The sequence below is a fragment of the Megalops cyprinoides genome, chromosome 7 (assembly GCF_013368585.1).
Source record: "Megalops cyprinoides isolate fMegCyp1 chromosome 7, fMegCyp1.pri, whole genome shotgun sequence".
Taxonomy (NCBI): Eukaryota; Metazoa; Chordata; class Actinopteri; order Elopiformes; family Megalopidae; genus Megalops; species Megalops cyprinoides.
This window is the reverse complement of record NC_050589.1, coordinates 377,008-389,204: the sequence shown is the minus strand read 5'-3', so window position 1 is coordinate 389,204 and position 12,197 is coordinate 377,008. Positions and strand designations below refer to the sequence as shown.

Sequence of the window (12,197 nt, the reverse complement as noted above, 5' to 3'; positions counted from 1 at the left end):
GCATGTGTGAGTGTATGTGTGTGTGTGTGTGAGTGTGTGCGTGTGTGTGTGTGAGTGTGTGTGTGTTTTAGACCCTCGTTTGGGAGCTCCATTGCGGTGGAAGGTGTCAGTCGCTCCCGTCTCTGAGACGGAGCCACAGGAACTTCCCCGAGAGCCCAGCACCCTTCCAACCCCACACAAGGGTGAAACTTCCTAATAATAAAACTACCTAAAACTGACTGCAGCTGAGTGCAGCTGGCTGTGAGGTACCTAACATATGAACTGTGAACCTGTCACCTTTATGAAGGGATATTTGCTGCGCCACTGCACCAAATATGCACAGTCATGCTGGTTGTATATTCACAACACAAAAATGACAACTCCATTAGGTGAGTCTATAGCTAACGGTTACTTTTACTTCAAGAAGTAATGATGTCCTGAAGCCCGCAGATCACACCTGTACCTTTTATCTCAAAAACCTGCATGAAACTGCTGCTCCCACGCTACTAGCTAGCCCACTCTCACAGGCTGCTAGGTAGCCAGTTTCACTTGATTGCTTGTGGTGTCACACTGCAGGGGTAATTTGCCATATGGATATCAGTGGTATGTCTATTTGCACAGCTATGGTCTTAAAAAAATGTTCAAAAATGCTTTGACAGTTACACCTTCCAGACTTTGCTAGCTTTCCCAGAAATGTGCAGACGTATGGTATATTGCACAGTAAAGAGTAGCAGTGACAGTCAGAGCTGACACAGCCACACCTGCCTTCAGGTCTGACTGAAACAGACATCCATACAATGCGCTGAACATGGAAAGCACTCTGGGACAGCATCCTCCCTGCCATGTCTCATGCCTATGTGATGCATCTTATCAGAATACCACACCTGAAGGACAGGCCCTGCCTCACAGCGACCCTGAGCACTGTGACCTACGACCCTGACCTCTGCAGGAAGTGGTCGTAGTAGTCGCGCTGCATGGCCTTGGCTGTGATTCGCTTGTACTCCTTCAGCAGGCGCCTGATTGGGTCACTCAGTGCGCCGTACAGACAGCGCTCCCCGTCAAAAGTGTTGGCCTCACATTTCGCTCCTGCAGAGGAGAAAAGAAACGCGTGTCACTGCTGTCCTCAGCGTTAAATACTACACCTCCCTGGACAGCACTCCTCTGAGAGTTAAGTCACTTAGATGTGACTTAAGCAAAACAGTGACTCTGCCATATTAACATATGGAGTCTTGCAACACTTCTTACTCATTTTAATTATAATCACTTTTACACAACAGAAAATTTTCATACTTCAGGTGAGGACTTATTATGACCCAGAATGCATCACTTTAGGACCCAGTTCAGGGTTCCAGGCCCACTTTAGTGGAGCTTCACAGCATAACACATGTGATCAACTCGAATTTTATAGGAACTGGGGTTTTTTTTGCCTCAAACCAGAATTCCCCTGTTTGGATGAATTTGCATTCATTTGTTTATACATGGATGTTCAAACTACTGCAACTACAGTACTAACTGACTTCATAACAAACAACTATCCTGCCCCTTAAAGGTCTGAACCTGCAACTGCACCACACAGTCAACACAGAGCAGCTGCACCCAAACCCATATTCATGTTAACACACAATGACTTTGGACTCCTGAGACAGAGCATCCGAAAGGACCTGAGGAACACTACTTTGTGTCCTTACCATTAGCCAGCAGGTACTGCACCAGCTCCTCATGGCCACACAAGCAGGCATAATATCTGAAAGGGGTAGAACAGAGTCATCTGAACCGTTTACTACAATGAAGGACACCAGAAATATAGACTGAGTTCACAACAGTTTCTTCAACAGTCAACTAAACTAACAGTAACAGTAACATGTACAGAAGCGTTTCATGCTGTTCATACATACAGCGGGGTGCTATCCCATCTGTCCCTCACGTTAAGCTCCACATCTCTCTGCTCAACCAGGTACCTGCAAAGCAAACAGACAATATTTCGACATGCGCGTCACTCCAAATGAAATCAACAGCTAACTCTGCAAGTTTCTGCAAATGTCACCCAACCGTCACGGTTATAGGAATATGGTAATGTACGGATAGCAACAGGACTGTCGATTTTTTTTTCCCCTTTTTGACTCGCACTAGATGACAGTGGCCGCCTCTGGCAGCGTCGCGGAGCGTGTGTCCGTTTACAGGCTGGGGTATCTGCCACTGTCAGCTGTTTCGCATGCTTTGCGTTGCAGAAGAACGCCCCCTTTTCCAGGCTACGACCTGGGACACCAAATAAACCAAACAAGGACGACCTGGAAAATCAATCTATCAGTTTCGTTTTATTTGTCATAGCGCACTTTTAGAGTCAAGATTGTCCCAAAGCGCTCTACAAAGTGCATTTTACAGAGGGAATCAAAAATCCAGAAAACCCAGGCAAACTGGAAAAAAACGGAAAATTATTCCAAGACACCGGTCGAGAGACTCCCGGAAAATAATAACAGAAAAGATAACACTGGTGAAGTAGCCCTTCAAAACTCCTAAAACAGAATTTTGATCCCTAGCTGACCGCTGTGTGAACACCAACATCAGAAGTGAACTCACCTCACTCTAGAAATGTCGCCCTTCCTGCAGCTCGTAAACAGATCATAAGCGTCCATCTCCACGGGGATTTCACACCTCTGTAATGCATTGAAACGGCCTGCCCGTGTGACAGGTACAGACGCAGTCAAGCGCGATGCGAAAAGGAATCGCCTGTCTTTATCTCAGGGCTGGTCAGCAGCTACCTCCAGCGGCCGTGCAGCTGGCGATCCGTCCCCTGCGGTGAGTCTGCTGAGGCTCTGGAATTCCAAACTGAACGTAAACAGGAAGCAGGAGCCCTTTAAAAGGGCGCTGCGGAACAAACATCGCCACCTGCTGCCCTGGAGGAGACCCTGCGACATGCATTTACCAAAGGGAATTGAGGCGCTTTTTCTCATGGAAACATGGATTTCTATTGTTTTGAAAAAAATATCTACTCTGTGATTAACAATTATTAATAAAGCAGCTGGATTTACTGTAGCTATTTACGGTGTTACTGTTGAACGTCCACTAACGTCATAGCAGGACATTATGGTTATTTACCTCGTTGTGTCGCTATTGTTCCGTTCATCATGAAGACTTACCGACACATGACTTGCGTTTACTATTTAATGCACTAGAATGTTTGTTTTTCGGATTTTGTTATGCACGGCTTTTACACTAATGCCATATATTTTTAAACAATTAATTTTCATATCTTAAGGGTGCATGTTTCCGGCATGCAAGCTCCAACCAATATTGAGAGAGCTAGGTTTCTTTCAAGAATACTGACACCAGCATTGCGTTGACTCGGCAAGCCAGCCTTTTATTTAACCAATAGCAAGCACAGAAAAGAAGAGCAATAAGCAAACAAATCTGCGGTAGGAGGGAACTACATGAAAGGGGAACACAGTCACATTCACGGTTGGTAAAACATCACAAATTACAGGCCATCGCCGCAAGGCATGCTGGTTAGCTCCCCCGACTACCCCCAACACCCTACAATATATAGACATAAATATACTGTTAAAAATCCCTGTGCTGTACACGAAACGCACAACATACTATATAGATGATTATTATTCCATGCAAACCTTCACATATATATTCAACATTCTCTTGTGTTAACTCCCATAGCTAGCTACAACTTTATATTTTAGATTTGATTCATTTTAACTTTCCAATCTGAATTCTTTTCAACATCAACAGAAGATTTATGTATTAGTCATTTTGCTGTAACTAGTGTATTTAATCGTCTTTAAAATATTCTTCAGATTAGACTCTGGTGCACATCTGTGAGCACTCAGCAAAAAGTGTGCTTTAATAAACCACACAGACACGGTAACAGTGGCTCATTGCTTATTAAATGAGGGCCAAAATCACATGATGAAATTCATAAAAAGCAATAAATATTTCAGAACGAAAGTGCCTGATTTCTGCAGAAACACTGTAGAAGTGTCCTACACCTCAGTTATGTTGAAGTGCACTTGTCGCAGTAAACCATTGTTTAAGACAAGAGTTAGTGAGTGTTTATTATAATATTTATAATATTGTTTGTAATAGTTGTAATATTTAAAGAAATGCCTTCATGCTTTCACTGTTTTGTCTCCTTTCACTGTGTGTATTGACTTGATTTGGATTCATGCAGGGGAAAAATTCTTTTTGTTGCTGATGGTTTTAAATTTAAATTAATATGTAACAATTAACATTTTTCTTTTCAAAATGTATGGCTTGTATGGCCTTGCTTCTATTGTTTCCTATTTGCTTGGTAAGACCACCAAGCTTGTCACAGTAAACTGTACATTTAAAAAATGATCAGAAAAAACAGAATATGAATTCACAATTCATTTCTTTTGTTTAGCTAATTTAATTTCTAACATGCTAATTTCCAGTTTGAGTTTGGTTCTCTTTAACTGTTGGTTTTCCTTTTTCAGCTCCAGCACCTCCTTGTAAAGCTCCTCTGTCTGACAGCTCAGGGTGAGGGGGAATTCATTTCCAGGGCCTGCAAATGAACCACACTGAGTGTGAGACACAGTGATACTGAGAGTGAGACAGTAACACTGAGAGTGTGAGACACAGTGACACTGAGAGTGAGACACAGTAACACTGAGAGTGTGAGACAGTAGCACTGAGAGTGAGACACAGTAACACCGAGAGTGTGAGACACAGTAACGCTGAGAGTGAGACACAGTGATACTGAGAGTGAGACAGTAACACTGAGAGTGAGACACAGTAACACTGAGAGTGTGAGACACAGTAACACTGAGAGTGTGAGACAGTAACACTGAGAGTGTGAGACAGTAACACTGAGAGTGTGAGACAGTGACACTGAGAGTGTGAGACAGTAACACTGAGAGTGTGAGACACAGTAACCCTGAGAGTGAGACAGTAACACTGAGAGTGTGAGACAGTGACACTGAGAGTGTGAGACAGTAACACTGAGAGTGAGACACAGTAACACTGAGAGTGTGAGACACAGTAACACTGAGAGTGTGAGACAGTGACACTGAGAGTGTGAGACAGTAACACTGAGAGTGAGACAGTAACACTGAGAGTGTGAGACAGTGACACTGAGAGTGTGAGACAGTGACACTGAGAGTGTGAGACAGTAACACTGAGAGTGAGAGACAGTAACACTGAGAGTGAAACACAGTAACACAGAGTGAGAGACAGTAACACTGAGAGTGTGAGACACAGTAACACTGAGAGTGAGACACAGTAACACTGAGAGTGTGAGACACAGTAACGCTGAGAGTGAGACACAGTGATACTGAGAGTGAGACAGTAACACTGAGAGTGAGACACAGTAACACTGAGAGTGTGAGACACAATAACACTGAGAGTGTGAGACAGTAACACTGAGAGTGTGAGACAGTGACACTGAGAGTGTGAGACAGTAACACTGAGAGTGTGAGACACAGTAACCCTGAGAGTGAGACAGTAACACTGAGAGTGTGAGACAGTGACACTGAGAGTGTGAGACAGTGACACTGAGAGTGTGAGACAGTAACACTGAGAGTGAGACAGTAACACTGAGAGTGTGAGACAGTGACACTGAGAGTGTGAGACAGTAACACTGAGAGTGAGACAGTAACACTGAGAGTGTGAGACACAGTAACGCTGAGAGTGAGACACAGTAACACTGAGAGTGTGAGACAGTAACACTGAGAGTGAAACACAGTAACACTGAGAGTGAGAGACAGTAACGCTGAGAGTGAGACACAGTAACACTGAGAGTGAGACACAGTAACACAGAGTGTGAGACACAGTAACGCTGAGAGTGAGACACAGTGATACTGAGAGTGAGACAGTAACACTGAGAGTGAGACACAGTAACACTGAGAGTGTGAGACACAATAACACTGAGAGTGTGAGACAGTGACACTGAGAGTGTGAGACAGTAACACTGAGAGTGAGACAGTAACACTGAGAGTGTGAGACAGTGACACTGAGAGTGTGAGACAGTAACACTGAGAGTGAGAGACAGTAACACTGAGAGTGAGACAGTAACACTGAGAGTGTGAGACAGTGACACTGAGAGTGAGACACAGTAACACTGAGAGTGAGACAGTAACACTGAGAGTGAGACACAGTAACACTGAGAGTGTGAGACACAGTAACACTGAGAGTGTGAGACAGTAACACTGAGAGTGAGACACAGTAACACTGAGAGTGTGAGACAGTGACACTGAGAGTGTGAGACAGTAACACTGAGAGTGAGAGACAGTAACACTGAGAGTGAGACAGTAACACTGAGAGTGTGAGACAGTGACACTGAGAGTGTGAGACAGTAACACTGAGAGTGAGAGACAGTAACACTGAGAGTGAGACAGTAACACTGAGAGTGTGAGACAGTGACACTGAGAGTGTAAGGAACCTGAACAGAGAAGCCTGATGATTTTGAGCTTCAGACTGTGGATGCTGATTGTGTGATACAGTGAACTCGTTTTACACTGCTGGACTCCAGGGCCTGGGGGACCCACAGCTGCTGCAGGCACTGACCCTGAAAAACCTCCTTCAAACTATACTGGAATCTGAAAAATGTGCCTTTTTTCAGAGGATCTGAGGTATGCAGATTGTCTTGTGCCTTTAGGTGCCAGTGTTTTCCCATTCCCCAGATATATGCATTTTGGCGCAGGTTAAACAGCAGTGAGATGCATGATGGGATATATTACTGCCTGTGGGGGTGGTGGTATGCAGCACAGCCATGTCTGCTGCAGCTTCCAGACTCCGCTCTCTGATGCCCGGGTTCCTGTGTCCCCACGTCTTCTGTGCTCTCAGTCTCACCTTCTGCAGTGTGTTTCCATGGAGACTGAAGTGGAAGGTTACTGCTCCTCTTCCTCACCCTGCTGGGCAGACTGCACAGCTCCACCTCCACTGGGTAGTGATCACTCACCTGCAGTGCCTGGCACACAGACACAGATCACCTGCTGTCCCACACAGATCACCTGCTGTTCCACACGCATTGTGTATGACACAGAGCAAAACAAAATATGGACTAAAATTGTGTTCCATATGTTTGTAAGAAAATTATTGATATATTAATCTTCCTGATTGACAGTGTGTGTGAATCTGGGTGTCTGAGTCAGAAAAACTGGACCTTCACTTAGGAAAGCAGGGTTCTATAATATTGAGGGTGAGAATATTTGGTCACATTGTAAATTACATGCAACTACATAAAGCCAACAATGTCACATGAATTACATGACATAACAGGGATAATTTACTGTGAAGACAAAAGCCGGAATCTCTCACCATGGCTTCAGTCAGTCTCAATGCTTTTTGGAAGTTGAATGGCTGTGCTGAGTTTGGCACTACAGCCTCCAGCATGTCGTCTCCATATACCACAATCCTGAAAAATGTTTACAGATAAATGCATTCATTCACCATGTTATTTCATCTGAATTTACTCCTTTAAAAGGTTCATCCCCATCTCTCAGCTCTGTGGAAATCCACTCAGTGCATCTGTATGAAAGACTTAAACTGCATTGAGAAATAAAATAATCAGAAAGAAGAGGGGAAACAGCATCTGCTCCAGAATCTCTCCCAGCATCTTTCCAGATAAATATCACCCTGCAAATACAGGCTCCCTGTCTGGACTCATCAAAGAGCATACTGTACTTTCGCACAGGTAATACCTCTGACAGGGCGGAGACATTTAAAATGATCTCACCCTCCTTACCTGTCGTAGGTGTGCTCATTCCCTGGGTGTGCGGTGGTGTCCACGTCATCCCCAATCAGCCAGTGAAAATTCTTGTCGCTACGGATACGGATGTTCTTCATCTCTGAGGCTGAGATGTAGGCTCCATCTGCATTGAAGTCTCCCAGGATCATAATGTTCTGACAGACAGGCAGTCATGAGGACCACACATCCTCTGAAACAGCTATTAAATCCCGCCCTAAAACTATTGCACAGACCGCTGACAGTGCTTAACACATACAGACAAGCTATCTGCCACATTAGTCATGGTGTACATGTGAGAGAAACAGGCAAATATTAGCAGACTGAAATCATTTACTGAAACTCCAAATGTCACTGCTGTCACCTGTCAGGCAGAAGTGTGGGTGGGTGGCATGGGCAGATGGGGGGGCAGAGGGGGGGGGGGGGGCAGAGGGGGGCTCCCCCGCCCCCCAAACCCGCCCCCCAAGGCCTGGCCGTGACTCCCAGAATGCCATTCTGCTTCTGATAATGAATCAACACCTAATGTGTGCATGTAGTACTGTGTGCATGTGGTACTGTGTGCATGTGGTACTGTGTGCATGTAGTACTGGCCGGAGCACAGCAGGCTGATAGTGGAACACAGGAGATCACATGATCACCAAATGCCTGTGCTTGTGGGACCATGTTTTAGCACATCCAGGGACTCTTGCTGCGAAATGAGAGTCTGTGTGGAAATCACTGGGACAAAGCAGACAGTCCACATTCAGCACTCAGAGAACTGACTTCATAAACTCTGCATGCTGAGAGAGGTGCGTTTGCCTTCGTTCACAGTTCCCGGTGTGATGGAAAAACAGCCTGTGATCTCATACTGCCAAAGCCTCCGATTGACCTGCACGATTTAGTGAATTACTTGATTGGCAGTCCTTTTGCCATAGCTTATATTTCATGTATGGCCCATTCAAGGCAACCTGAATAGGTCATTGAGACCTTTCAGGTTAAGTGCTTTCCCCCAGGGTAAAACATACAATCTGAACAGGTCACACTTTGCTTGCAAGTCTAATACCTTAACCATTGTTCTGCATGCAAGTTCTGTACAAGACAATGTGCTGTCATGGCAACACCTACATCTGTCCTCCATTTGTCCTTGACAGTCAGGAAGACCTCGTACAGCTCGTCCAGCTCCTTCTCCGAGTCCTCAGGCTTCGTGTGGACTGGGATCAGCACCAGGTCCTTCAGCACTGAGCCGTGAAAAGATGAGACATGTTTCACTCTGATTGGTCAGGGATATGTTTCACTCTGATTGGTCAGGGATATGTTTCACTCCGATTGGTCAGGGATATGTTTCACTCTGATTGGTCAGGGATATGTTTCACTTTGATTGGTCAGGGATATGTTTCACTCTGATTGGTCAGGGATATGTTTCACTTTGATTGGTCAGGGATATGTTTCACTCTGATTGGTCAACCATTCAGTTGCTGTCTTTTCATTTGTGTTGTAAAATAACTAACAGACAAATGAGCAAAAAACAGTTTTTGTACTTCAGTCTCTGTATTGATCAACACCTCCTCTTCTGTGGAGTTTTGTAATTTTTTCAGTGTTACATTGCATTGAGTTCTATGATCGGACAGCAAAGGACTTTGTAGAATATTAAAATATATAAAAGCATGAGCAGTGTGGAGCTCAGATCAACAGCAACGTCTTCTCTGGCAGCAGCACACACACATCTTCAGCCAGTGGAATTCAGCCTCCACACCCACAGCCCACTCCTGTAACGCCTGCAGGTGACAGTTCCGTGCCTTCAGGTGTCACCTGTCACCTGTCACCTGTCACCTGTTACCTGTGCTGTCAGAGCTGAAGCGCAGAATGTATGGCTCCCTGGCAAAGACGTCCGTGTCCCCAGCCTGATCATCCTCGTACTGATAAGAGCCGACCAGATCTACCACATCGTCCCTGTCAAAAGGAATGCGACGCCTTATCCTACTGCCATCAGAGGCATCATGACACACCTGCCCAGCGATCAGTTGTCAATCCAACTCGTCTGGATGAGCTGGAAGCTAAAGACCACAGAGTGATCCTCACACACAGCCCATTGCTGCATGCAGATTTATGACGCAGATATCACTGAAAGGAAATTCAGCTTGATGTGCTTAGCATCCATTAATTATGTTTCTTTCTTTCCTGAAGCTGTAAAGTGTTCTGGTTTACTGTCTTTTTATGAATGGTCATGAGGAGGTGAGGAGGTGGCTAACACATCTGTCACAACCGTCTATCTAACAACCTGTTACAAATTCAAGCCTCCTACAGGTAAAAAGATGTGTACAGGAAGTACAGAGCTTCCTCAGCAGGAAGTCTCCCAAACTGCAACCAAATTTCAGGTTTCATGTTGATTCAACAGACAGTAGGGTAATCACACTGCATGTCTGTTACTCACCTGTAGAGGAAGAGGAACTGCTCCTTGTAGCGGGTTCTTCCGAGGCGAGAGCTGATTTTCAGGGTGTAATGATGCTCCTGGTTCACTCTGTGAAGGACAGTGCATGTTATTCGACACATTTACAGTGTGTTACAGTGTTACCAAAATAGTAATACCTTTACATGAGACAAAAGGACTGGATACAAATCACTAACTGCCCTTATCAGAAACAAATCAGTAACAATGATACAAGAATGATATTGTTAATATCAGAATGATGTCATATGTTCATATACCATTGACTTCACAGCTCACTGATTTCACACTCAGGTGTTAATCACTCTTTACCTGTTTAACTCCCTCAGGAAGCAGTCCACAGAGACACCACTGATGTCCACCACCTCCAGAATTACGATGATGTCATAGCGAGACACAATCTGTGGGCGAGAGGAACATTCTGTGGGATCCTGTGGCTGTCATGTGAGGTGTGACGAGGCCGATGGGATTTCTGAGGGGGGGCAGCTTGCATCTCACCTGTCCTGCCCCTGCTCTTTTTACCTTCACAAGTATCGACAAAATGTTTGGGTCCGACATTTTCGTCTGGCCAAACCTCTGGATGTTAAACGATGCGATCTTCATGGCAGCTGAAAGAAAGATGCAGTCGAGCTCACACAGGTACACCAGCAGGAGGGAGCTCAAAGAAACCTGCTCACCCTCAGGGTTACCTATTAAGGTAACAGGAAGCCAATGATAAAGTATATTAATGTAGCTGGCCACCAATCACACCATCAGCAACACCAATCACACCATCAGCAACACCAATCACACCATCAGCAGCAAACTGCCATTAGAGAGGTAAAATACGGTATATCTGCTGTGTTGGATGAAAGCCAAGTGAGTAAATGTAATGTAATGTAAAACTATTATACTTTTCCACCAAGACATTCCAGCACCTCAGAAGTGACTCTGTCAGGACTCCTGCAGCTCTATCAGGGTAAAATGTCTATTTATTTTCTTTGATTAAATTAAAGCTTCTATGAAGAAATGAAAAAGGAAGAATATATTTCAAAGGATGTTAATAGATATGGTTCATTTTTAATTTGCAGAATCGTGTGTATGTTTGCTTTTATCAGGCAGAGCAGTTGCGTGTGTCTGTCACTGTCTGTGCTCACACTGAACTCCCCAGCCCGAAAGCCTGTAATTACCTCACAGCAGCTCTGATGTCAGATTGCACATCACAGACATTATCAGACAGTGAGACAGGCTGACGCTTGTTGGCTGTCTGTACATCAGGGGAGCATGATTAGAGCTGAATGTTACCTTCCGCCGCAGGGCTTTGATGAGTTTGTGTATCACCCTGCTGGGTGCCTCAGGCCAGTGCTGTAATGAGAGGTAACGTCTTCATCAGACATATTTTCAATGAAAATCCACCAGCACTGAACATGCAAACAAGCAGGTGTGTGCATTTCAAACGTGTGGGTAGAGAAAAACACTAGTGAAGCGTGCAATAAACCCGGTAAAAACCCAGAGGAGCCTGCTGTTAAAGAAACACCTGTGTGACAGAGAGGGGAAACACAGCGACCCTCAGTGCCAGCACCTGCAGGATCGGCTGCCACAGCAGCCTAAAAATCTCTTCCTTTATTGTTTATGTCGTAGGCGTCCCTCTTGAGCCATCGTACTGATAGAGACATACATTCAAGCAGGCAACACACAGACAAACAGACAGACAGACAGACAAACAGCAAACAGACAGACACATTCTAACAGGCAGGCAGACAGACAGACAGGCACATTCTAACAGGCAGGCAGACAGACAGACAGACACATGCACACTCTTCTTGGGGAGGCAAATGCACCAAAATAAGAGGAATCCCATTCAATCCATCTACACGTTTAATGAAGACAATATTACTGATCTACTTCTTAACCCTCATATTAAGAAAACAGTAACATTACAATGATGAGCACTGACACCTAAACAAAATGAGTGAAATGAGATCATCAGCGTAACTGAGGAGATGGTGTAAGCAGAAGCATGTTTGGAGAGCAAAGGGTACATACCACCTCTCTGAGACTCCTCTCAGCAGAGCAGACTCCTCTCAGACTCCTCTCAGC

The 12,197-nt window shown here is 44.9% G+C and overlaps 2 protein-coding genes across 6 annotated transcripts in view; both read right to left on the bottom strand.

The window, feature by feature from the left end:
- abtb1 (ankyrin repeat and BTB (POZ) domain containing 1) overlaps window positions 1–2,803 on the bottom strand; it is an 8,423-nt gene extending 5,620 nt beyond the window's left edge. Inside the window, exons 1-4 of one of the 2 annotated variants that reach the window (XM_036533309.1) lie at window positions 2,557–2,803; window positions 1,875–1,937; window positions 1,668–1,723; window positions 921–1,065 (exon numbers count right to left, since the gene is read on the bottom strand). In XM_036533309.1, coding sequence (XP_036389202.1) covers window positions 921–1,065; window positions 1,668–1,723; window positions 1,875–1,937; window positions 2,557–2,612 — 320 coding nt within the window. In that variant the 5' untranslated portion in view covers window positions 2,613–2,803. The other variant, XM_036533310.1, reaches the window with a different exon arrangement.
- A 1,000-nt stretch (window positions 2,804–3,803) lies between these two features.
- LOC118780914 (deoxyribonuclease-1-like) lies at window positions 3,804–12,187 on the bottom strand. 4 transcript variants are annotated; one of them, XM_036533675.1, is made up of 11 exons: window positions 12,144–12,187; window positions 11,403–11,462; window positions 10,617–10,726; window positions 10,431–10,519; window positions 10,104–10,190; window positions 9,510–9,622; window positions 8,798–8,910; window positions 7,694–7,851; window positions 7,267–7,363; window positions 6,799–6,916; window positions 3,804–4,513 (listed from the first exon to the last, which is right to left on the bottom strand). In XM_036533675.1, exons 3-11 carry the CDS (start codon window positions 10,719–10,721, stop codon window positions 4,356–4,358), a joined length of 1,038 nt encoding a protein of 345 aa, XP_036389568.1. In that variant the 5' UTR covers window positions 10,722–10,726; window positions 11,403–11,462; window positions 12,144–12,187; the 3' UTR covers window positions 3,804–4,355. The 4 variants fall into 4 exon arrangements, with proteins under 4 accessions (XP_036389568.1, XP_036389569.1, XP_036389572.1 ...); XM_036533676.1 differs by having other exon boundaries at window positions 6,799–6,907; XM_036533679.1 differs by having other exon boundaries at window positions 10,641–10,726.
- Window positions 12,188–12,197: the final 10 nt, after the last annotated feature.

What these genes read in the sequence shown, in the direction of transcription:
- LOC118780914 (XM_036533675.1), bottom strand. Translation starts at nt 10,721, where the DNA reads ATGAAGATCGCATCGTTTAACATCCAGAGGTTTGGCCAGACGAAAATG. An exon ending in TTCCTGAGGGAGTTAAACAG is followed by an intron (nt 10,191 to 10,430) that starts GTAAAGAGTGAT and finishes TGTCCTTCACAG; the next exon opens with AGTGAACCAGGAGCATCATT. An exon ending in TGAGACTGACTGAAGCCATG is followed by an intron (nt 6,917 to 7,266) that starts GTGAGAGATTCC and finishes TCTGTGTGCCAG; the next exon opens with GCACTGCAGGTGAGTGATCA.